General features: G+C 39.0%; 2 protein-coding genes across 2 annotated transcripts; both read left to right on the top strand.

Moving 5' to 3' along the window:
- Nucleotides 1-7,149: 7,149 nt before the first annotated feature.
- LOC122049178 lies at nt 7,150-7,894 on the top strand. The gene has a single exon (XM_042610606.1). It carries the CDS (start codon nt 7,234-7,236, stop codon nt 7,765-7,767), a length of 534 nt encoding a protein of 177 aa, XP_042466540.1. The 5' UTR covers nt 7,150-7,233; the 3' UTR covers nt 7,768-7,894.
- Nucleotides 7,895-9,043: 1,149 nt separating this feature from the next.
- LOC122045833 (ethylene-responsive transcription factor CRF4-like) lies at nt 9,044-10,719 on the top strand. Its single transcript, XM_042606205.1, has 2 exons — nt 9,044-9,354; nt 9,449-10,719. The coding sequence occupies exon 2, from the start codon at nt 9,637-9,639 to the stop codon at nt 10,489-10,491; it is 855 nt and encodes a 284-aa protein (XP_042462139.1). The 5' UTR covers nt 9,044-9,354; nt 9,449-9,636; the 3' UTR covers nt 10,492-10,719.
- Nucleotides 10,720-26,281: the final 15,562 nt, after the last annotated feature.

Genomic DNA, 26,281 nt, shown 5'->3' with positions numbered 1-26,281 from the left:
GATGTATGACAAAGGGGAAAAAATTTAGATTTAAGTGAGAAACCTAAATACCTTTGCAGGAAATCCTAACTCAATGGGAGCTTAGGTGAAGGGGAGCCTAGAATTAGATTCCATGATATATGCATGAGTAGATTGCATATTTATTTGCATATTATTGCATTATATGTTTTTCTAACTTAAACAGATTATCAAACATTAAAAAGGGAAAGATTGTTGGAGCAATCAGTGTGACACTAGATTTTGATATTTGGATAAAGGTTTAAATTAGTTTATTATTGTATTTGATATGCGTTTGTGAGTGTGTAGGATGCAAGTACAATAAGGCAAAGTCTAAGTGTGATCTTAGCAAAGGAAAGTCCAATTGTGATCTTGCTAAAGACAACATTCAAGTGTGGAGGTTTGGCGGTGTAAGTTCAAGTGTGTATTCTTAGCAACGTAAGTCTAATTATGACTTGGCGAGGATGAAGTCTCGGAGTGAGGCACTCTTGGCAAGGGATGAAGTCTCGGAGGTGAGGAGTCTTTTGGAAATGGAAGACCTAACAACAAAAGACAAGGCCGAAGGAAACACTTAAAGGCAAAGCATAAAGGATGGCGAAGCATCTGAGGGACGCAAGGCTGATAGAGGAGGCTAGAAGATAAGGTCAAGTTATGCGGGTGAGGACAAATGCTGAGTGATTGTACTTGGGGTAAACCCTTGGTTTAGGATTTACGAGTCAACTAGTGGGAGCAAATAGATGACTTTGTTCACTCAACCAATATGGAGTAGCCGACTGGTATCGTTAGAATATAACAATCGATTTTTCATAGAGGCTAGTCGACTGGTGAATTTACCAGTCGACTGGTAACGAGAAAATAGCTTGGATGTTTTCCCTCAAGCTCTATATAATAGAGCTTGGGATGGCTGGCTTGAGTGACGAAATTAAAGGTGGTTAACCCCTTATTAGAGTCTCCAAACTCTCATGATCCAAGTGCATGTGATCAAGTTTGTGGTGAGATTTCTTCACCGAGAAAGAGCCACTCATTAGCCGAAGTCGGATTGAGGGATCATTCACTTTATGTGCATGCCATGAAATAGGAGTATCATCTCTGAACCACGATAAATGAATGTGTTAGGTTTATTTTTCTTCGTATCTTCTTAGTCTTTAGGTTTAGCTTTCATTTATACTTGTTGCACTAACAAGTGTAGGAAAGCGAACGAAGGGGGTGACCGCCTATTCACTCCCCTCTAGCTAGTGATCAAGGTCCCAACAACTACTAGTCATTAGTGCAGTGGCTAACGCATGGGGGAAGGCATGCTCGGATGTGCTGAGTTTGGACCCCATAACCTAATTGTTGGCCCGCATAGGTTGACAAAAGGAGGGTGAATTGCTTGAAAACAGAGTTTAAAAAAAATCTCTTGCTTTTCTTAACAAGGATGCACAATTAATTTAAACAAAAATAAAGTGAATAAAAATGAACAACTAAAGAAGGAAAGTAAGAAGACTAAATTTACTTGGTTACAACCTAGATATTTATTAATCCAAGGCAATAAAATGCTCTACTAGACATACTCCTTCGTTGAAGGCGGAGCAGCCTCTTACAGACATTGAAGCTCATGAAAAAGACTATGAATGATTACAGTAGTTGTTGGTCAAGTTGTTGTTTATTTCTTAACTCTAAGAGTAGATCCCTAGAATATCCTATCCGTTGCTCGAAGGCGCCTCTAAGGAGGTCCAAGGAGCTTCCAACATGATAAGTTTTATCTGGTGAAGATAAAACTTTATCTTCAACGAACAACTATTGAAAGCGCTCCTAATAGGTTGGAAGGCGCTTTTGCACTGTTCATAAGAGGCGTCTTCCAAGCCATTGAAGACGTCTTCCATGAGGCACATAAGCCCCTTAGTTGATCTTTGTTCACATAGGTGGTGCTTCAGTTAACCTGAATTGAGCTCATCTAAACCCAACTCTGACCTTCTTCTAGAGCAAACTTCATCCCTAGCTTCTCGCCCCTCGAACGTCTTGCATGTCCTTCTCGTCCACCGGTGTACTCTTCCGTAGTTTTCGTCTCTCGGATGTACTGAGCCTGTCGACTCGATTTCCATGTCATCCTTCTCGTTCGCCATGTCTTCCGCTTGATTTCTTGTGCTCCTAAGTTCCTACACACTTAGACACAAGACATCAAACACAATAAGACCTAACTTAACTCGGTTGACCATATCAAAACTATCATAAGGTACTTACAATCTCTCCTTTTTTGATATGCATCAACCCGAGTTAAAGTTAGGGGGTAACCCAAAATAAAGTAATTAGTACTTAGTAAATGAATTTACAATTATACCAAGAATTTGTAATTAAGTACAACAAAATCTCCCCCTTAACTTACTCTCTATCCCCTCATTTGATCACATAAAAAAAAAAAGGAAAAAATATATAAAAAAAATAGTTAGAAAAATTTTCTAAGGGTTTTGAACAGAATTAATAGGAAACTAGCATTTTTTAAAAGTAATTTTCAAAAAAATTTCAATTTTACTAATTAATTATTTGTTTTGATAAAAATAATTTAAAAAATATTTACGGTTTCAAAAAAAAAATCCTGAAAAATTTTGTCAACATCAATAAGAAGTAGTTAGATCAGTGTAAAAAAATTTAGTGACAAAAAATATTAATTTTGACCAGAATAATATTTTTGAGCATGAATATTCATTGTAACAATTAAATAATTAAAAAATAGAATATATTTTTGAAAAATCTTGATAATTTTTCATAACATTGAAGATTTAATATTTATCCATAGAAATAAAATTAAACTTTTAATAATAAAAAATTTATTTTTTGGTAAAAAAAATGTAATAATTAAGATAATATTAAAAAAAATGTCAAAAAAAATTTATTATGATAGAGAACATTATGTTTTATCACAAAAAATAAAAGATTTTAAAAATAAATCTGCAAACTATTTTAAATTTTCAAAAATACTATTTTCATTAATAAATTTATAGAAAATAACTAATGGTCAAAATATTTCAAAATTTTTTTAGTTTGTAGATAATATTTTATTTTGTACAGATAAAATTTTGAGTAGAAAATATAACAAAGTTGATGAAATTATTAAATTTATCAAAAAAATAAATTAAGAAAATTAATTTTTTAGTATGCATAAAAATTAATTTATTGACCTAAGCATGATTTTGATATCCAAAATAAATAATTTTCTACTAGATTAATCAAAAAATTTCATAGGGTATATGATTTCTAGGAATTTTTCTGAGTTGACCCTTGTGAGGAAGTATACATACCTCACTTATCATGTTAGTTTTGAAGTTTGACTATCCCCCTTCACTACTACTTTTCTCTGAAATAGCTCCCCCTTCATTGATGCTATCCTCTTCGTGACTTGACATCAATGCTAGTCCGCCATACTCTTCAACTTTGGACTCTAATGATGACTCAACCCATGTTGTCTTTAAGGTTTTTGCTTCGATTTGGTTGGCTCTTTCTTTTTCTCCTGTGTCTTCAACTTTGGACAATCAACTTTGATGCTCTTCTTCATTACAGTTGTAGCATCGAACTCATCTTTTATTTTGTGTAGACTTCTTAGTTAGAGACTTATTGAATTTATTAGTTTTGAATTTTTTTGAGAATTTTCTTACCACATAAGCCTTTTTGTCTTTGTCGAAAGAATTGTCGATGTCTGACTCGACCGTTCTCGTGTTCAGGGCAACATTGTTGTTTGACTCCTTATTCTTTCTGATCCCTGCACATCTAGATTTGTGTAGTTCAAAGGTAGAAAATAAACTTTCTAAACTACTTACCTCTATGTCCTTGGATATATAGTAGGCTCCTACTTACCTCTAAATGGTAACAAATATACTTTCAATGCATACCTTATTGAGTCTCGATTTGTTACCGTTTCTCAGAGATTCGTGAGTCTGATGATCAATTCTTTGATCCTCAAGTGTAGATGTGAGACTGTTTTGTCTTCTTCCATCAAGAGATTGCTGATTTGATTCTGGAGCAGGTCCCGTCTTGTGAGTTTTACCTCCGAGGTCCCTTTGTATAGTTTTAGAAACTTCTCCCATAGCTCTTTAGCTGACTTATAGACTCCGATCTGGTTGACTTCTTGTGATGGTAAAACGCTTCGTAGATGAAATTCTGCCTTGCCGTTTGTCACGAAGTCGACTTGCTCCTTCTTCGTCCATTGATATTCTTCTTTGTTGGCTTCTTGCTGATCCTTAGGTACTACAAAACTATATTTCATTATTAACAATAATTCAAAATCAGTTTTGAAGAATACCTCAATCTTCTTTTTCCATATAGTGAACTCCCTTTTAAAATTTAGTGGATAGATGTTAGGTCCGACCATCATCTTGGTGCTTCAGTTGGTGGTTAGTCTTTCTGAGGCGGTTGGGCTTTGATACCACTTGTTGGTCGGTATAGGCTGACAAGAGGGGAGTGAATTGCCTGAAACCAGAGTTTAAAAAAAATCTTTTGCTTTGTTTAGTAAGGATGCACAATTAAGTTAAACAAAAATGAAGTGCATAAAAATGAACAACTAAAGAAGAAAAATAAGAAGGTTGAATTTACTTGGTTACAACTTAAGTGGTTGTTAATCTAAGGCGTTAAAAAACTCTACTAGAAATACTCCTTCGTTGAAGGCAGAGTAGCATCTTGTAGACGTTGACAACTCAAAAAAAAAAAAAGACTAGGAATGATTACAGTAGTTGTTGCTTAAGTTGTTGTTTATTTCTTAACTTTAGGGGTCTTTTTATATCCCTGAAAAATCTTATCCATGGCTTGGAGGAGCCTCCAAGGAGGGTCCGAAGCACCTCCATCATGATAAATTTTATTTGTTGAAGATAAAACTTTATCTTCAATGAACGGTTATTGAAGGTGCCTTCAACAAACTGGAAGGAAAGCGTCTTCGCACTGTTCATGCAAGACGCTTTCTAAGCTATTAAAGGCTCCTTCCATGAGGTAGATCAATGTCTTAGCTGATCTTTGTTTGCGTAGGTATTGTTTCGATTAACCGAAGTTGAGCTCACTCGAACCGAATTATGACATTCTCCTATAGCAGACTTCCTCTTCGGCTTCTCGTCCCTCGAATGTCACGTATATCCTTTTCGTCTACCGGTGTACTCTTCCGTATTTTCTTGTCCCTCGGATGCATCAAGCTCATTGACTCGATTCTCGTGTCATCCTTCTCGTCTGTCATGTCTTCCACTCAAGTTTTTGTGCTCCTAAGTTCCTATACACTTAGACATAATATATTAAATAAAAAAAGACCTAACTTAACTCGATTGACCATATTAAAACTATCATGAGATACTTATATTAATATGATAATATCCTATACTTTAATAGATTTACTATCTGGAGGGGACAATATAAAATGTATCAAAGTTACATTACAAGATGTACAACTTTAGTCAAGATTTAACTTTCTACGAAGAGATGTTAGAAAACACATAACATTAACATTCATCAATACATAGACATTTTTGTCCGTATATATTCTTCTCTATTATGTGCTGTCATAGCAGGACACCCAAAAAATAGATATTTCTGTGTGTTGAATTACTACCTACAGAATATATACAGCAATAATTCTTCAGATATTTCTTTTTGTCTCTGATGAAAAGTCCCTCTGATAAGCATCCAAAGTGTAAGTGTAACATATCGATTACATTGAACAGCCGCAATGTAAAATATGTAATTTTCTTGATTAGGGATGAGATATTTAGCTTACGCTCCTGACTTTCTACGCACGATTGTATTTGATATAAAATTCAAAGTTTTAGATAAAGTTTAACTTAATTTTATCAATAATCCCACCGAAGGATCCATTATTTCAAATTGAAAAATTGTGGTACTCTTAATTAAATATATTTTAGGGCGGAAATAAATTAATGCGAAATCCAAATCCGCATAATTAAATTCCTTTTGAGACATTTTTAAACAAGTAATGATAAAAATAAAAAGGCGCCTTAGTTATTATTTTCTTTCAAAGGCCGCATTTAAAAATTATTAAAACAGCTCAACAAGATTTTTTATCTAAAAAATACTTTTTAAAATTTTTTTTTATATTACCATAACAACTATAATTGTTATAACATAATATAGTATAAATTAAAAGTGACCAACTTATCAAAATTAGAGCATTATTGTTACCAATTTAATCAAAAGATTTTAAACTTAATTAAAATTATTTTATATGTGATTTTGATCAAATTAAAGTGATCTTAATCGAATTTAAATAATTTTAATCAAATTAATAAAATATATTTTGATAGAAAAGTATTTAATATATAAAAATTTAATAAATTGGATTAAAAATAAATTATTGAGTTAATTTAGTTTTATATGTTGTTATAATAATAGATATTATTGGGAGGATGAAAAATATGTTGAATGTTATTTTAATTTTAAAAAATATATGATAAAGATTTTTCCCAATAATTGTCACTTTATTATATATTTTTTTGGTATGTAATTAATATTAACAATATTATACAGAAGGAGTATTTCCATAATAAAATACAAATATTAAAAAATATTCTATATTTTTAAGCTTTCTTTAATAACGCGTGCCCTGTTTATTTGAAATGCATAAAAAGAGGGTGTGCTTTGAAAATTATCCAATAAATCTTCCAATATTTCCTGAAATAACAATTTTGTATTAAAATGGTGTTTCGTTCAAATTCTGAAATCGAGGGGGCGATATTTAAGAATTGCCATAACCACCGGTCCCGTTCCATCCGCTGCAACGGCAACTCATGGAGCACGCACCACGTGGCGTCACTTGAGATCATTCTCATCTACCCGCCCGTCGATTACCGCATACAACTACCGCACAAATTGCTTTCTGTCCATCGAATCAGACAAAATTTTATTTCTTTTTCTTCTTTTTTAAAATCTAGAAGCGGACGCCAAATCCGGACTTGAAATGCCGTTCATACTCTGACGTGTATCCCATGCGTAATTTCTCTTTTTTCTCATTAAAAAAAATCTAAAAAGGGATAAAAAAAAACTGAAAAAGAAAGGTAACGCTGCGCCCGTTGTGGATGACCTTTGAATTTATCCCATTTCATTTTGCAGAAAAGCACTTGTAATTTCAGAAAACTATGGAAGGGATAGACTTCCACCCCAATTTCGGTCCCTATATAAAGAGGCTCCTCCAATGCCAGTCTCTTCCACCGTGGACAAAGACCACTCGACTCCCACTGTTATTACGATTATACCCTCTGTTAGGTTTCCATGGAGTGTTCTGGGACTTCCGGCGATCTGAAGAGGCGCCGCGCGGAGGAGGAGATGCCTTCGCCGGGGACGAAGCGCCTCCGCGAGGATCTCTTCTTTGACGACGACGACGAAGGAGAGGACACCGTGGCCGGAGAGCAGGACATCGCGTCGGTGATGAAGAGCCTGGAGGAAGAAATCTCCCTACCGGAAAAGGGCAAGGGCGGCGAGGCCGGCGAGGCCGGCGAGCAGCCGGACCTGGGATTCCTGCTCGAGGCCTCCGATGATGAGCTAGGCCTTCCGCCGCCCCCTGCCGCGTCGTCGTCCTCCGAAGAGGCCGCGGCGGCGCCGGCTGCTGAGGCGGAGGCGGAGGCGGTGTGCTTTGGTCAGATGTGGGAGTTGGCGGATGATTTCGACGAGTATTATGGGATGGGCGAGTTCGCCGGGCTCCGGCCGGAGGAGAGACCGGTGGCTGAGGCGGAGGAAGTCACGGGCTTCGACCTGTTCGATTTCGCCGATTCGCTGTGGCCGTCGGAGTCGCTGCCGGCAAACTGACGCAAAACTGGACAAATAATTTTGTTGTATTTTTTCTCCTTTTTTTTTTAATAAAAATGAAAACATTCGATATTAATAATCTAATTTTATTGAATTTTAATGGCCAAAAATCAAAGAATGGCATAAATTTTTCTGTGGACCGGTCGGTTTTTTTTTTTTCTAAATTGTCCAAGGTGCGATTTTTTTTTTTATAAAATTCTCACATCACGTAAAATATATAATTTTCTTCAATAGGATTTTTTTATTATTATAAAGCCTATAATTTTTTTACCTAAATTTTGAGTTGAGTAATTACTCTATATCAAATATAACCTTAATAAAAAAGATTAATATTCTTGAAAACCTTCGAAACAATTTTAAATGATGTTTTGAATTACACCCGATAATAGAATTATGAACTCTCAATATTATCTAACAGTTATATAAAGGTTGTTTTGAATTTTTGTCCATTTTAATTTCTCACAAAATTTCCTTAAAATTAAAATCATCCATTTTAATTTATAACTTTTTAAAATCCTAATATTATAAATCTTAACATTTTTAAATATGACCGGCCAAGATTTTGACCGCACTGTTTCGCGAACTGTGCCACGTGCTAGGGCAGGACGTGATCACGTGACTACGTAAGTAATGCATTAAATATAAACGAAGAGAGATTACACTGAGAATCTACCACGATACAACTGACGACGTGCTTAGTCCGTGCGGATTAATTATGCGCATAAACTACTACCGTATTATTTTAGCATTGCTGTGGGAGCCTGCACGTGCATGTGGTCGTGCGTAAAATTTATAATCGATTCGTTTAATTAATCAAAAATTTGATGAAAAATTCAAGTTAATACAACCAATTAAGTAATTCCAATTTTTAAAAATAAAATGGAAATAATCTTTAATTAGAATTTTAAGTCATATTCGTCAAAGAAAAAAAAGAAGGCAATTTGATTAATTATCCACTTTCCAAATATTTGCAAATTTACTTCCTTTATTTTAAAAAGTATATCGCAAGAATTAAATTGGAGATCCTTGATAAAACAAAAACATTTATCTCAACTCTTTTATTTTTTTAAAATTCTATGTTTTTAGTAACGAATCAAAATTTACCATTAATATTTAAATTGACTTTTTAAAGAAATATATGTCTATATATATATATATATATTGCTCTTTATCCTTTTGCTTCATCGCGACCGTATGCCCATAAACGCCCCCCGCGAGGCAAGTTTGAACCGTTGGATGGTCATAGGCTTCATTTCCTTTCTTATTAATTAGCCCGACGCCATCTTTTTCTCTCTCTCTTTCACTCCTCTTCCTTCCTCTTCGCTTCGGGGTTTAGCGGCGATCAGATCGAGAAAGCGAAGAGAGGTCGAGGAGTCGCCGGTGGGGAAGGCGAGCGAACGGATCAGGTTTGGCTTCATCCTTTATGTCGTCTGGAGCCACCGAACTATTCTCGTTCGCCTCCGGAAAGCTCGAAGCGTTGGATCGGTATCATCTCGTTGCCTGTTGGATCACCGGAGTTTTCGCCATTTTATTCTTCCTCGTCTGTTCTCTTGAGGCGAAGAAAACAGACTCGATGCGATATTCCAGGTTTGATCGATCTGCAATTTTTTTTGTTAGGAATGTTGTGAAGATTGATTTTTGGTTGAAGATGGTTGATTTGGTGGGGATTTTGTGGATGCAGGGTAGGATTTGGAGTGAAGTACTTTGGATTTCAGCATTTAGATCGGTGTCTTTTTTTGTTAATCTTCTCAAGAGGAGCTTTCACTTGACTAAGAGATCGGGTTACCATTTTGATCGGATTTTTCTATTTTTTACTTCTGGTTTTTTTTTTTTTTAGTTTTGATTCAGTTTTGGTTGAGAGATTAAAAAATGAGTGCGATGGAAGAAGATAAAATGATTAAGAGGAGGATAAGGAAGAAGCAAGTTCGCCGATCTGATTCCACTTCGCTGCTGGATGCCAAAAACTCGGCGAAAAGAGTCCGCGTCGTGTTCGATGATCCTGAAGTGACCGAATCGAGCGAGGACGAAGCAATCGCCCCCAAGAGGAAGAGGGCGATTTACGAATTCCCTGTTCCGGTGCCTTCATCTTTCCACGCCGGCCGTCTGCTTGAGGGAGGCAGGAGGCACCGCAATACCCCTGACAAAGTCCTGCCCAAGGCGAAGGTCAAAGCGGCAAACACTGCGTCCGCTTCCAGGTTTAAAGGCGTCAGGCAACGGCCGTGGGGGAAATGGGCGGCGGAGATCCGCAACCCCTGCGGCGTCAGGATCTGGCTTGGCACCTTCGACACCGCGGAGGCTGCGGCCGCCGCATACGCAGCCGCCGCCGTCCGCTTCAGAGCTGAAAAGGAGAGCCCCTCCGTAGCCGCCGCTTCATCCGCCCTCCGCCTACAATCCGAGAAGGAGAACCTGTCTGTCACCGCCTCATCCTCTGCCTCAGTCAACGTTCCAGTCAAGGAGCCACCATCCCCCTCCTCCGTCCTCGACGTCTCCTCCTCCAGCCACAGCACTCCGGGGAAACTCGCCGCCGAGGAGCCGGAGCAGGAGATGTCCTTTGCGGATCTCTTCAAAGCGTTGCCTTTGGAAGCGGAGCTCGTACTGGGCCCTGACGACCTTTTCTTCACGAACCAAATGGACTACGATCTTTCCTTGAACGACCTCGCCGGCATCGAAGACATCCACGCCACCGATAATGAGATCCACAACTGGCTGGACTTCGACCTCTAACGGAGTTCAAAAATTTTGCAGAATAGTTCGTTGCGATCAAGTTCTTCTGCCACAATCGCGTATCCCATCACTAGTAAATTAAATCATAGATTATCATCTGTCATAGATCGGAGTTTAGTAAGTTCCAAAGCTTCAATTTTGCTTGTGTTTGAGACTATTTCTTGGGTTTTTCCGTAGTTGCATGAACCGCCTTCTAAGAAATTTAAGACCTTTTCCTTTGGCAACTAATCATTTTGTTCTGGCCTGTTCTTCTTCCTAATTTGTTATGGAATGCCTTTTGTGTCTGATTTTATTTGGTTGTTGTGTTGGATCCAGATGTTTTTCTCGGAATTGTTTTAAAAATTATGATTTTGTTTTGTTGGTTTCGAGTTAGTAAGTGCATTTAATTGGGATACGATCAAATGAATAAAACGTGAGGCAGTTGGGTGCTGCAGGTTGTAAATGCTTTGTACTAACCTTGCTCAATTGTTCAGAGTACTGCTCTGCTCTGCAGCAATGGCAGTGAGATTCACCAGTCAAATTGCTTTATAAACATCTTGTTTACTGTCTTTGTAAATGGACTTGGGCAATGCCACTATATAGTCAACAACAAACACTTCAATGTCTAGTAAATCATGACTATCTAAAAGAAGCACTCATTGATCTAAGAAAATTTTGACCGCCACAGCATGAAATTAAGTGCATCAAATGTTTGTCGATATCATTTGAACAAGAAAAAAAAAAGTGTCGTCAGTATTTAGTTGGATTTTGTAGAATTAATTCCTTAAGCATTTGCATTAGAGAGAATTCAAACAATTAATTACAAACCCTAGCCATGGAAATCTCTATTAACTCCCTCTTACAAGTTCAGAATTAAGTATTTCAAAAGTACGCACATGATGTTTCTAAATATCATTTGAACAAACAAAGAAGCATTAATTACCTGCAAGCATAAGATGTTGGATTCTGTAGAGCGAGTTAGTACCTTAAGCATTTGCATTAGAAATAATTGAAACAATCGATCACAAACCTTAATCTCTATTAATTTCCTCTTACAGGACTAGAATTAAGTATATCAAAAGTACACACATGATGCTCTAAATATCATTTGAACAAGTAAAAAAGTGTCAGAGAATTTATTTACATGGAAGAATAAGATGTTTGGATTTGGTAGAGCTAGTTCCTTAAGCATTTACATTAGAGATCATTAGAACAATTAATGACAAACCTTAAGCGTGGAAATCTCTATTAACTCACCATACAGGACCAAAATTAAAAATATCAAAAAGAATTAGTTACCCGAAGCATGAGATGTTTGGGTTCTGTAGAATTAATTCCTTATTAAGCATCTTTAAAATGCAAGAGTTTCTTCAGATATCAATTAGGACATTAGAAAAAGAAATACAGAGCTTATAAAGGTGTAGAAGTAATAGTAGTTTCAAACTAAAATAGGCATAATTTAAAATTTATTAGGAAGAACACTATCCACAATTTAGAAAGGGGAATTTAATCCTCTTCGTGAGGGAGCCCTACAGGACTTCAACTATCATCTAGGGCAACATTTAATATAGCTTAAGTAAATGTGTTCCCGTTGCATCTCAAAATGAAAGAGTTCAATATGAAAAAAGACGGAACGAGAATTAAAAGATATGAAAATATGCTGATGAACTACTAGAAATTAAGAAACCAAAAAATGTTAAGAGATTTGAAATAATTAATTTGATCCACTAGAGTGGAAGAAGAGGATGGTAGTGATTTAGTTCTGGCACGCTCTAACCCTACATTCCACGGCACCTATGGAAAGGAAAAGAAGAAATGATCGCTTACCCATGAAAGAGGATAGATCTCGCAGTCGCGGAAGAGAAGAACCATCGGCAAATCCCATGTTCCGCGACACCGCTTGGTCTTGCGGACCGCTTGGCTGTGACAGTCAGCTTGATGCTTTCGCAACAAAACCCGTGGTTTGTCAGGGGCGGAAGGGAGCTTCCAATGATCGGATCGCCCTCGTCCTCATTACCGATTGTAGAATGTCGGCGACGTTTCTACCTTCTTCTCCTCTCTCTTTCTCCTCGGCGCCTAAGATTTGGCCGTTGCCGCTCGTTTTTTATGTCATTTATACACAAAACAAGTTAAATATCTTAACCGTATGGTCTGCTTCTAGGTCTTCGGCCCAATTTGTACTTTTAGGGAGAACTAAAAGTATAAGTTATTGGGCTGACGGTGTTTTCACACGATGGCTGATGCTCACGCCTCCGGCCCAAATCCATTCGTAATTTGACAAAAATTGAAGAAAAAAATATATATCAAATCCTGTTGTATTTGTATATTCATAATATTACATCTATTTTTGTCGGAACTTATTTTTAATAAAATAATCCATAATTTTGTGAAGCCAAAATTAAAACTGGGATGGGACAAACTATACCATATAACAATTGGTAATGCTAGGACAGTAAATAAACCAAACGTTTATGAACAAGTTTAGTGTTAGACTTACAAGAACTTATTTATATTTGTTCAATATATACAAGATCAATTAAACAAACAAGCTTGAATAACTCGTTAAACTAAATAAACAAACTTGAATACATATATGTTCAGTTCCTTAATGTTCGTGAACAACGTTCGTGAATAATATTTATGAACCATATTCATTAATAAAATTTTTATTATTATGTTAAATAAATAATAAAATAAATAAATAAATAAATAAGTTTAAATTATCAAGCTTAATAACTAATTAAACAACTAAGATGACGTTTGGTTTAGAGGTTTGGGAATGAGGGAATGGTTTCATTTTCAAATCTTGTGTTTGGTTGATGGAAATGGAATCAAGATTTTGTAATGAAATCCAAAAACTTGGGTATAGATGAAACTCACCTCCTCGCTTGGGTTTTGATGGAATGGGAATAAGAATTAAGGGGGCGTTTGGTTTAGGGGAATAGGAATGAGGAATGAGAATGAGAATCATTGATTGTCATTGTTAATGTTTGGATTATAGGAATAGAAATGCAAATAAGGAAATGAATCCTTGAAATTGGGTAATAACTCATTCCCATGTACCTCCCCTTCAATGAGTCATTACCCTATTTTCATCAATCAAAATATTTCCTTATTCCAAAAATACCCTTGACCTAAAACTAAAATTTTCTCCCTTAATACCAAATATCAAAATATATTTATTTATTTTTTCTTTCATATCACTTCTCTCTCCTTGTTCTCTCTCATCGTATTTTCACTCTCATCATTTTATCACACACTTTCTCTCTCCTTAATCTCTCCTATCACACTCTCTTTTTCTCTTTTTTTCTCATTACACTTTATCTCTCATCATACTTTCTCTCTCCTCAATCTCTTCCATCGCACTCTCTTCCTTCTTTTTCTCTCATCATACTTTCTCTCTCCTCAATCTCTCCCATCACACTATCTTTTCTCTTTTTTTCTCATTACACTTTCTCTCTCCTCAATCTCTCTTGTCACACTCCCTCTTTTTTTTCCTCAACACACTTTCTCTCTCATCATACTTTCTCTCTCCTCAATCTCCCTCATCACACTCTCTCCCCTCATTTTTCTTATTATATTTTCTCTCTCTTCATCCTCTCCCATCATACTTTCTCTCACATCATATTTTCTCTCTCATCTTCTCTCATCATGATCTCTCCTATCACACTCTCTTTTCTCATTTTCTCTCATCACACTTTCTCTCTCTTCATTCTTTCTCATCACACTTTCTCTCTCATCAGACTTTCTCCCTCATCATTCTCTTTCATCATATTTTTCTCACATTCATCTTTCTCTCACATCTAATTTTTTCTCTTATTTTCCTTTAAGGGTAAAAAGGGAAATTTTGATTTATTCCAATAGAAAATATGCAACTAATCAAACATTACTTTTAAGAGTGATATTCATGCTCATACCCATTCTCATTCCACAATACAATGATTCCCATTCCGATTCCTATTCCTAGGAAAGAACTAAACGTCCCTAAGTTTTGAACGAAAATACCCTTAGTATATTTGTTCAATTTTTCTTTCATTTCACTCTCTCTCCTTGCTCTCTCTCATCATACTTTCTCTCTCCTCATTCTATCAACATACTTTCTCTCTCATCAACAGTCTCTATCATTTTCTCTCTGTATTCTCTCTCATCATACACTCTCTCTCATTATTTTCTCTCTCTTCATTCTCTACTCATTTTTTCATCGTACTTTCTCTCTCCTCAATTTCTCTTACCATACTCTCTTTCCATATTTTATCTCATCACACTTTATCTCTCTTCATTCTCTTCTATCACACTCTCTATCCTCATTCTCTCTCAACACACATTCTCTACCATTTTCTCTATATATTCTCTCTCATCACACTCTCTCTCATTATTTTCTCTCTTCATTCTCTCCTCATTTTTTAATCATACTTTCTTTCTCATCATACTTTCTCTCTCCTCAATCTCTCTTACCATACTCTCTCTCCATATTTTCTTTCATCATACTTTATCTCTTTTCATTCTTTTCCATCATACTCTCTCTCCTTATTTTCTCTCATCACACTTTCCCTCTCTTCATTTTTTCCTATCACACTTTCTCTCTCATCACATTTTCTCAACATACTTTCTCTCCTCAATCTCTCATTTTCTCTCATCATATTTTCTCTCTCTTCATTTTTTCCTATTACTCTTTCTCTCTCATCATACTTTTTCTCTTCTCAATTTCCTATCACGCTCTCTCTCCTCATTTTTTCTCATCACACTTTTCCTCTCTTTATTTTTTTCCATCACACTTTCTCTCTCTTCACACTTTCTCTCTCATCATATATTTATCTCACATTCAACTTTATCTTCCATCTAATTTTTACTCTTATTTTTCTCTAAGGGTAAAAAAGGAAATTTAGGTTTATTCCGATTGAAAATATTTAACTAATCAAACATTATTTTTAAGAATGATACCCAAACTCATACTCATTCCCATTCCATAATACTATGATACACATTCTCATTCCGATTTCTAGGAGAGAATCAAACGTCCTCTATAAGTTTCAAATAATTAAACAAGCTTGAATTGAGAGTTCGATAACATCTAAACGAACTAAGTTTGAACCAAACTCAAACCAAGCTTGAATTGAAAGCTCGATAACATCTAAACGAACCAAGTTCAAGTCAACTTTCAAACAGTCTCAAACTAATAAAAAATAAATCAAGTCAAGCTTGAACAATGACTTGATTCAGTTTTAAGCTTGGCTTGGCTTGGTTACCTTATCAAATAAATTTGAACATCCCAAAGTTCAGCTCAACTCGGCTCGACTCATTTACAGCCCTAGAATTGCCCAAGGATTAAGAGTTTCTTCATCATGAATGCAACGAATTGTACATTTTGATATAAAGCCACACAACACTTAATTAGACGAGAAGTTTTGCCCCAAAATTTTAGATCAGGTATGCATCAAAGCCTCGTCCTAGATATTCATATGAGAATGAAAACAGGAAAGTGAACAATAACGAAACATATTCATCTCCATTCAACTTCAGATAAGTATAGCGAGCATGAAGAAAAACACATTGAATTGAGTTCAAAATCAAATGCTTCACAAGAAATTGACATTAATGGTCTTTAGAACATTCTGGAAACCATTAATGTCAATTTCTTGTTAAACATCTGATTTTGAACTCAATTCAAAGTGTTTTTCTTTATGCTCACTACACTTATCTGATGTTGAATGGAGATGAACATGCTTCCTTATTGTTCGTTTTCCTGTTTTCATTCTCACACGAGTATCTGTGAACAAGACTTTGATGCATGCTTTTAAGGTTTTGCAAAATATCTTTGTAGCCTGCAACTATCTCGGTGAGAACTGGCTTAAGGGCTCGAATAGGCACCTTTGATCTCTTCTTTGTCACCCGTTTGATGGGACCAAATGTGAACATGAAATCTAAGGTTTGCAAATCACCCAACGGTATTAGATTTTGTTCATCTACAAAGCTACATGATTTGGAGACTCATGTCATTTGACCAAATTCCACATTGTGCATTAGCATGGTTCTCCTCCTTTTACATTCCAGTGGAAATTGTGGAATATTGCTGGCGTGTGTCTGCGTAAAGGCTTTATCACTTGCAATTGGATATATGCAACCTCTTCGGGCATTGTCAACATGATTATGACAACTTTTAGCTTGTTCGTTCTCCATTTCCCCTTGCACTAAAGTCCTCACTGTATCACCATCTAACTTTAGATGACTTTGACTGCTATTCTGTTTTAGTAGCTCAACAATGTGAGTTTTATCTATACTATTAGCCTGGCCAGCCATTCTAGTCAGATGCTTCCAAGTTTTCTTCAATAATTATCTTCTAGAATGATGAATCAGAGTTGGATATCTGGTACTTGGTTGTTGGAATGATTCAGATAAAATGCAATATCTGCTTTTGATTCATCAACTTCAACCCCGGAGTAATGGTGCAGTAGTTTGGGTTTCCAAGTGGTTAACAAGACATCCAAGTGTCGAATACAAGCTGTGGCACATTATAGGAATTTTCCACCGGGACAACAATCCTAAAACGCTGGCCACTTGATGCGTCTTTATTTTCTGATATATCTTGATGGTCGGTAGAAAATTTTTATGAGATTGAACCGATCACCTTCATAATTTGTTGGTTCAAAGAACTGAATTTCTAGATTATCAAACAAAAAGATGTATCGGCGAAGGTTCATCAACAAAAAGTAACAATAGAAGGGGATGAAGCCTCTATCACTAGCACTTTTTTTTCCCTACAAATTTCCCAATACAGCAAATATCAGCTAGTTTTACTACTTTCCACTCGACAAAACCTCATTTCATGTACCAAAAAAGGGAGAGATTTAACAATCCGGAAGCTCATATAGAAATAAATTTAAATAAAACTACTGATTGAGCAAAATTGAAGCGAGTTGAAGCACATATCGCTAAGAAAATAGAGGGAGAGAAAGAGACAGAAGAGGACTCACGCCGAACATCCCTAAAGCAAGCACGCGCCTCCTCGCTTTACCCCCTCACCGAGAGCGAGAGTGGGAAGTAGACCCACAAAGAGAAGATGAGGAAAAAGACGAAGCCCACGGTGCCAAGCGAACTCCTATTTGCCTTCACTTGCTAACTGATTGTTGAGTTTTGTATATTTAATTCAAACTATTTTTCTTGTTTTGGTAATGTATATGTGTATACATTTAGTCCCACATTGCTAAGCCAAGAAGGTTGGAAGAGCTTATATATAGAGCCATTCCATCCTTGCTTAGCAATGTTAAGGGGACCTACACGCATGTGCGGGCCGAGCCCAAATCAGGTGGTTTCCGGGGGTTTGTGCCGGAAATCCATAAATCGGGCGCGACGCACGCGATCATTACGCGCAGGGGGGATGCAAATCCCCAGCTCGTGGGTCTCAGGCGTCCTGGTTTGTTTTTGCCAGTATGTCTTTGGTTTGACCAACGCGTTCTGTCCCGCGTGAGAGGGAATCAATGCGAGGTTTGGTTCTGTCCCGTGTAATAAATTCTCTAAAGATAGTTTATTGCAATAAATTCTCTTTTATTTACCTATTTATTACATGCTTGCTATTTTGGTACAATTTACTATTGTTTAGTACTCTCCTATCAACAACACTGACAACATCCTCGCTGCTTAACAAGGATCAACAATGGCTCCTTCTCAAGTCGCCAGGAGAAGAGCAAGAGATTAATATGGTCGTCGAGAATTACGAACACAGATTGAGTGGGTGAGAAATAAAGGCGAAAAGTCACGATCACGATTGGATTTATTTTATTTTTAATTTCCCACACCATCGGAAGAAATCAAGAATTCGCTTGTTACCGTTAATAACCTGGCACGCGACGACTCTATTAACTATGTTGCCCATCTCCTCCTACAATACCACATATCATCTCCCTCTTACAGGGCAATGTTGTACAACCCATAAGTCTATAAGTCTAGCCTATAGTTATCATCATATAATAACATATCGATTCTATCAGAATTGTTTAGTGAGATCACACGACTAATTAGCTAAATGATTAAAATATTAATTGAAGTCTCATGAATTATGATTGACAGAATAACAGAGAGAAAGAGAGTTTTGAGGATAGAAGGTCAAGATGAGTGTAACGCCCGAAAATTCTCAAAACTATTTTAGAAATATAGTATGATTTTTCTGAAATTTTTAGATATTTTACCGGAATTTTTAGAGTAGCGGAAGCAGCAAAAATAAATATAAACGAAAAACGGCCTAAGCGGGAATTGAACCCGAGACCTACAGTTTACGGATAATGTTAGTAACCAGTTGAACCCAGCAAGGCCATGCTGAAAGGAATGGGGACCAATAATATTTATACTTAAGTTGGCCGAAATTACCACTTAATATAAATAGGAATTTAAGAGAGAAATTGCTATTTTTCTTTAACGAGAAAATTTTTCTCTCCTCACCCTAGCGACACGCCGAACCCCCCTCTTCTCCTTCCTTCTCTCGGCGCCAACACCCAAGCAAGCCTAGGGTTTCATCCCTAGGGCCATAGGAGTGCCTTCCGGTGACATCTCGGACACGAGGACGCTCCCCTCCGCGAGAGGAACACGTAGACGCGAGAAGATCGACGAAGGGACCTTCTCCACCGGAAACTAGCGCTTAGATTTGTAAGAAATCTAGCACACGAGGTAAGAAACCCCTCACCTGCAGTATAAGTAGCTCTCGTATGAATTCCATGCTTGTAGATTAGTTGTACGCAGTTTTTCGGCACGTAAGGTGTGTTTAACCTCCTTCGCGACTTAGGGATTTAGTTGAGCACCTCTAGATGGGCCAGACACGTCCTTCCCCTACAGTTGGAGGATGTAGACGCTGTCGGGTGCCTAGAGGTGGTCTCCCTAGTAGAGGAGAGGGTTGGAGCACACCAAGTGTTTGATAAAATGCTCAGCCCAGAAAAGAAATGCAATTTAGGCATTTTAATAGCTTAGTTAAATGCAATAGAAGCATTCATTTAGCACATTCAGCTTTATTACAGCTTATATGGGACTAGATGTCCAATGGGTGGGCTCCCGCAGTCGCCTCTAGGTTCAGACAACCTAGCTCTAGGTTCAGATAACCTAGAAATAGCAAGAACAGCCAAGAATACAGCTATAATCAGTATTTTACTTTTCAGTGGCACTGTACAGGATTAGATATCCATTGGGCTGGACTCCCACAGTCGGTCCCTAGGTTCAGATAACCTAGTAACCTTTCTAAATTCGGGACTTGCAAACCCGGGTCTAGTTAGGGATGCGCGCACAGCAGGTACAGTTGCCGGGCCCAACCAGCAGCATGATTATGTATTTTCACATATTATGTATATAGTTTTCAAAAGTTCATAAAATAGTTATATGAATTCAGTACAGTTTTAGTATCAGATCAGTAATAGCTTAGCTCAGTATCATGCTCCAGCTTAGTTTTTTTTCCTGTGATTATGCATGATAACTCTATGTTCAGTTCGATATACATGTTTGGATGATTGTATGCCATGCCATCTTTTACATGTTCAGCATATGTTTTAAATAGCATGTTTTAAAAACATTATTAGCACCGTATGCATGTTTTTGTGAGGTAGATGGTTTCTTACTAAGCTTTAAGCTTACAAATTCTATTTTCCTTATACTGCAGATAAGGGTAAAGGAAAGATGGACTAGCGGAGGTTGGAGGTCAATGCAATGATGAGGATGTGTGTGGATGGAACATGGAATAAAGATCCTAGGGATCCAGCAATTTCAATTAAGCATATGAACTTTAGTATTTCTATTACTCTTTGTTTTAGCATGTTAAACGCCATGAGCTAACGAACCATGCTTTAGATTATGCTTAGAATGTTAAATATATGATGTTAGAATGTTAGTTGTTATTGTTAGAGTGTTTCCTAGCCATCTTAGAACATGTAATGTGATTGAGGCACGAAATAGTACTGAAATCAGGAGTTTCAGTGCGAAATCAGAACCCAGATCAGTCTACAGACCGATCAGAGTCGAGTTGTGCCATTGGATCGGTCAGCTGACCAATCCATGCACGAACAGAGAGTTGGCGTCTGTTATGGATCGGTCAGCCGACCGATCCATGTGCGAACAGAGAGCACAGACGCTCACTGATCGGTCAGCCGACCGATCAGTGAGCCACTGGATCGGTCCACCGACCGAATGCAGAAGCGACAGCTTATGGATCGGTCAGCCGACCGATCCAGAGGGCTTTTCCGTGCCAGTATCAAGCTGGATCGATCACTGGATCGATCCGACAGGCCAATCAATCCAGGGATCGATTGAAATGCCTGATTACAGCTAGCAGGTCATCCGAGAGGCATAGATTCTCTTCCCTAGCATGTGTACAACTCCTAGGTACACTTAGAATGTTAAGTTCAGATTTTACAGTAATTAGTTTAGCAAAATTTTAATCAATTCAGATTTTCGCAATAGTAATTTAGCACAGCATTACGTAACGATCGGCCTTACAGTCTAGTTAGTAGAAGGCGGGTCGTTACAGAGTGGTATCAGAGCAGTTTCCATACTTCCTACACACACATCTACATTGTACCTGCAGCTTCCAAGTAAGAATACCTCTACTTTATTTATGTTTCTTGCTTTCTTGTTATATCTCATGTTTATAGATAACTGATGCATGTTAGTATGTGATAGTATATAACATGATAGCAATAGTTATATAATTATGATTGTATTAGTTATGCATGTCCTGTCCTCTATGTCTTTAGAAATGACACAAGGACGCCCAGCTAGAAGGGCACCAGCTACTGAGCCCCAGCATGAGGCAGGTAGTTCAGTGCCTCCCCCAGACCTTACATCACTAGTGACTCAGTTACAGCAGCAGCTAGCTGAACAACAACAGGAAATAGCCACCTTAAAGGCTAGTCAGCAGAACACTCCCACTGTCACCCCGGAGCCTAACTTAGCGACACCAGTGGTCTTAGAGGTTCCACCAGTCCAGCCTACGGCACCAGTAGCCCCAGCAGCAGGAACGCAGAGAGAAACCTATCTGATCCAGTGGCAGAGAGTTAAGCCAGAGAACTTCTCAGGCAGCAGTGAACCATGGGATGCTCAGGCATGGTTCAAAACACTGGAAAGCACGATGGAGCTTCTGGACTGGCCAGAACATGAGAAGGTGAAGTGCGCCTCCTTCTGTCTGACAGGAGATGCACGTATGTGGTGGGAGAGAATCAGAGCGAAGCGCCCAGTGAACCAGATGACATGGGCTGACTTCGAGAAGGAATTCTTTGAGGAGTTCTTTCACATGCGGGTCACCAACCGTCACTACGACGAGTTCACTGAGTTTCGTCAGGGCAACCTATCAGTTGAGGAGGCCGTGAAGAAATTCAACAGGTTGGCTCGTCTATGCCCTGAATTAGTCAGCACAGAAAGGGAACGAATCCGGTTGATGCTCAAGATGCTGAGGCCGGAAATAGCAATGAACATGGCTGGTGGCGTTCATAGGCCACAAACCACAGAAGAATTAGTGAGCATTGCTCTAATCACTGAGCATTACCAGAATAACATCAAGCAGCAGAAGCAAGTCCTCTCAGAAGCTAAAGGTCAAGGAGGCTCAGGCACTCAGAAACAGCAGGGCCACAGCTCCCATGGCTCTAACTGGAAAGGGAACTCCAGCAACAAGCGCAAAAAAGGAGGACCAGCCAGCAAGCAGCCCAGTTATCCAAAGTGTGCTACTTGTGGGAAATTCCATCCTGGAGTTTGTCGTAAGGGCACACGAGGATGCTTTGAATGTGGACAAGAAGGGCACATACCTAAGCAGTGCCCAAACAAGACCATTCTTCCTCAGCCACAGCCGATTCAGTACGGAGGCCAGCCAGCACAGTTGCATCAGATGCAGGCCGCTCTAGATGGTCCACACATCAGCCAGGGCAGATTAGAAGCCCCTACAGCTATGACCAATGCGAGGATCTACTCACTCACCAGAGAGGACGCAGCAAATGCCTCGACAGTTATTACAGGTCAGATTAGTATTTTTCAGCAAATAGCAACTGTCTTATTCGATACTGGGGCAACCCATTCTTATATAGCCAGGGCATTCGCAAACAAGTTAGCAATACCTCCAGAGGTACTCAGTAGTCAGTTTCTGACGACGTTACCTTCGGGAGAAATTATGGCATCCACGTACTGGCTCAGAGCAGTGCCAGTCATGATAACAGACAGAGAACTCTTTTGCGATCTGATAGTGCTAGATATGACTGACTATGATGTCATCTTTGGAATGGACTTCTTGATCAAATACGGTGCCTCTATCGAGTGCCGTAAACAGAAAGTCATATTCCAACCTGAAGCGGAAGCACAGTTCGAATTCGTCGGAGAACCCAGGAGAAAGGCCAAGAAGTTTCTCTCAGCTATGAAGGCACAGAGATTGATGGATTCAGGATATACGGGGTTCTTAGCACACGTAGTTAACACCAGTCAGGACAAGGACCAACAGCTAGCAGAGGTCCGAGTCGTATGTGACTACCCAGCAGTCTTCCCTGAAGAGTTACCAGGCTTAGCACCAGACAGGGAGATAGAATTTGAGATAGAGCTCATTCCCGGTACAAATCCTATTTCCAAAGCGCCTTATCGCATGGCTCCAGCAGAACTGAGAACTCTTTTGTGATCTGATAGTGCTAGATATGACTGACTATGATGTCATCTTTGGAATGGACTTCTTGATCAAATACGGTGCCTCCATCGAGTGCCGTAAACAGAAAGTCATATTCCAACCTGAAGTGGAAGCACAGTTCGAATTCGTCGGAGAACCCAGGAGAAAGGCCAAGAAGTTTCTCTCAGCTATGAAGGCACAGAGATTGATGGATTCAGGATGTACGGGGTTCTTAGCACACGTAGTTAGCACCAGTCAGGACAAGGACCAACAGCTAGCAGAGGTCCGAGTCGTATGTGACTACCCAGCAGTCTTCCCTGAAGAGTTACCAGGCTTAGCACCAGACAGGGAGATAGAATTTGAGATAGAGCTCATTCCCGGTACAAATCCTATTTCCAAAGCGCCTTATCGCATGGCTCCAGCAGACAGAGAACTCTTTTGTGATCTGATAGTGCTAGATATGACTGACTATGATGTCATCTTTGGAATGGACTTCTTGATCAAATACGGTGCCTCCATCGAGTGCCGTAAACAGAAAGTCATATTCCAACCTGAAGCGGAAGCACAGTTCGAATTCGTCGGAGAACCCAGGAGAAAGGCCAAGAAGTTTCTCTCAGCTATGAAGGCACAGAGATTGATGGATTCAGGATGTACGGGGTTCTTAGCACAAGTAGTTAGCACTAGTCAGGACAAGGACCAACAGCTAGCAGAGGTCCGAGTCGTATGTGACTACCCAGCAGTCTTCCCTGAAGAGTTACCAGGCTTAGCACCAGACAGGGAGATAGAATTTGAGATAGAGCTCATTCCCGGTACAAATCCTATTTCCAAAGCGCCTTATCACATGGCTCCAGCAGAACTGAAGGAACTTCATGAGCAACTACAGGAGCTGCTTGACAAGGGCTTCATACGTCCTAGTCACTCACCACGGGGAGCGCCTGTGTTGTTCGTGAAGAAGAAGGACGGGAGCATGCGTCTGTGTATAGACTACCGGGCACTGAACCAAGTCACAATCAAGAACAGGTATCCTCTTCCCAGAATAGATGACCTGTTTGATCAGCTAAAGGGAGCAGCAGTGTTCTCTAAGATAGACCTCAGATCGGGTTATCATCAGGTGAAGGTCAAGGAAGGGGATATACCTAAGACAGCGTTCAGGACTAGATACGGACATTACGAGTTCGTAGTCATGCCCTTTGGTGTGACCAATGCTCCAGCTACTTTCATGGACCTTATGAACAGAGTATTCAGGGAATATTTAGATAAGTTTGTCATCGTGTTCATCGATGATATTCTTATCTATTCAGGAACTCAGGAAGAACACGCAGAGCACCTGAGAACAGTATTGCAGACCCTTCAGCAGAACCAGTTATATGCCAAATTCACAAATTGTGAATTTTGGTTAGATCAGGTGTCCTTCCTGGGTCACATCATCTCAAAGGATGGTATCATGGTAGACCCCAGTAAGATAGAAGCTGTGAGTAACTGGTCAAAGACTACGACGTAGATATCCTCTACCACCCAGGAAAAGTGAATAGGGTAGCAGACGCCCTCAGCAGGAAGTCCAGCGCTACCCTATTATCTCTAGCAGCCATGTCACCGCCCCTACAGAAGGAGATCTCAGATTTCGGTCTCGACCTCATAGTCGGACAGCTCTCTACTATGACATTAGAGTCTACCTTGCTCGGTGACATCCAGACAGCTCAGGAGCAGGATCCTGAAATTCAGAGAATTAAGCAAGGTTTAGCATAATCAGAAGGTGGAGAGTTCAGAATATCAGATAGCGGGGTGTTGTATTTTGGCGACAGATTGTGCGTTCCAGATCAGGAGGAACTCAGAAGGAAGATTTTAGATGAGGCTCACAAGACTCCCTATGCGATGCATCCTGGCTCCACCAAAATGTACCAGGACATGAAGAAACGTTTTTGGTGGCCTGGGATGAAGAGAGACATCGCTCGATAAGTCAGCACCTGCCTAACCTATCAGAGGGTTAAGGCAGAACATCAGAGACCAGGGGGAGTTTTGCAGCCCATACAGATACCAGAATGGAAGTGGGAAGACATTTCTATGGATTTTATAGTGGGATTACCCAGAACCACGAACGGTTTTGATACCATCTGGGTAATAGTCGACAGGTTGACTAAATCAGCCCACTTCTTAGCTATCAGAATATCCTACTCCATGGAATAGCTAGCACAGTTGTATCTCAAGGAGATCGTTAGATTACATGGAGTCCCACGAACCATTATTTCAGACAGAGACAGCAGGTTCACGTCACACTTCTGGGAGTGTGTACAGTCAGCTTTGGGCACGAAGTTAAAGTTTAGCACAGCCTTCCATCCTCAGACAGATGGACAGACGGAGCGAGTAAATCAGGTACTCGAGGATATGCTCCGAGCATGTGCCCTAGATTTCAAGGTAAGTTGGTGCAAATATTTGAGTTTAGTAGAATTTGCATACAACAACAGCTATCAGGCCACTATCGGTATGGCACCTTATGAGGCTCTCTATGGGCGGAGGTGTAGATCTCCAATCTGCTGGTATGAGAGTGGTGAACAGAAAGAGCTAGAACTTCAGACAGATATTACAGCAGATCCGCCAGAGGATAGAGACAGCTCAGAGCCGCCAGAAAAGCTATGCTGATATATGGCGCAGACCTTTGGAGTTTTCAGTTGGGGATTCAGTGTTCCTCAGAGTAACTCCCATGAAGGGAGTAATGCGTTTTGGGAAGAAGGGCAAGCTAAGTCCCAGATATGTGAGACCATACCTTATCAGCAGAAGAGTAGGCAAGGTAGCATATGAGCTAGAGTTACCCCAGGAAATGTCAGCTGTCCACAATGTATTTCATGTCTCTATGCTGAAGAAGCATATCCCAGATGCCACCCAAGTGATTGAGCCCCAGTCGGTACAGATCCGCGAAGACCTCAGCTATGACAGTCAGCCTATTCAGATAATAGACCGAGCAGTTAAGAAATTGCGGAACAAGGAAGTACCATTAGTCAAAGTTATTTGGCACAGTCACACAGCAGAAGAGGCAACTTGGGAGACAGAAGCCAGCATGAGACAGAAGTACCCAGAATTATTCTAAGTTCGAGGATGAACTTTTTATAAGGTATGGGGGATTGTAACGCCCGAAAATTCTTAAAACTATTTTAGAAATATAGTATGATTTTTCTAGAATTTTTAGATATTTTTCCGGAATTTTTAGAG

The sequence above is a fragment of the Zingiber officinale genome, chromosome 2B (assembly GCF_018446385.1).
Source record: "Zingiber officinale cultivar Zhangliang chromosome 2B, Zo_v1.1, whole genome shotgun sequence".
Lineage (NCBI taxonomy): Eukaryota > Viridiplantae > Streptophyta > Magnoliopsida > Zingiberales > Zingiberaceae > Zingiber > Zingiber officinale.
This window is presented reverse-complemented; position numbering and strand designations above follow the sequence as displayed.

Excerpts from the sequence above, each read along its gene's own strand:
- LOC122045833 (XM_042606205.1), top strand. The coding sequence starts at position 9,637 with ATGAGTGCGATGGAAGAAGATAAAATGATTAAGAGGAGGATAAGGAAG.
- LOC122049178 (XM_042610606.1), top strand. The coding sequence starts at position 7,234 with ATGGAGTGTTCTGGGACTTCCGGCGATCTGAAGAGGCGCCGCGCGGAG.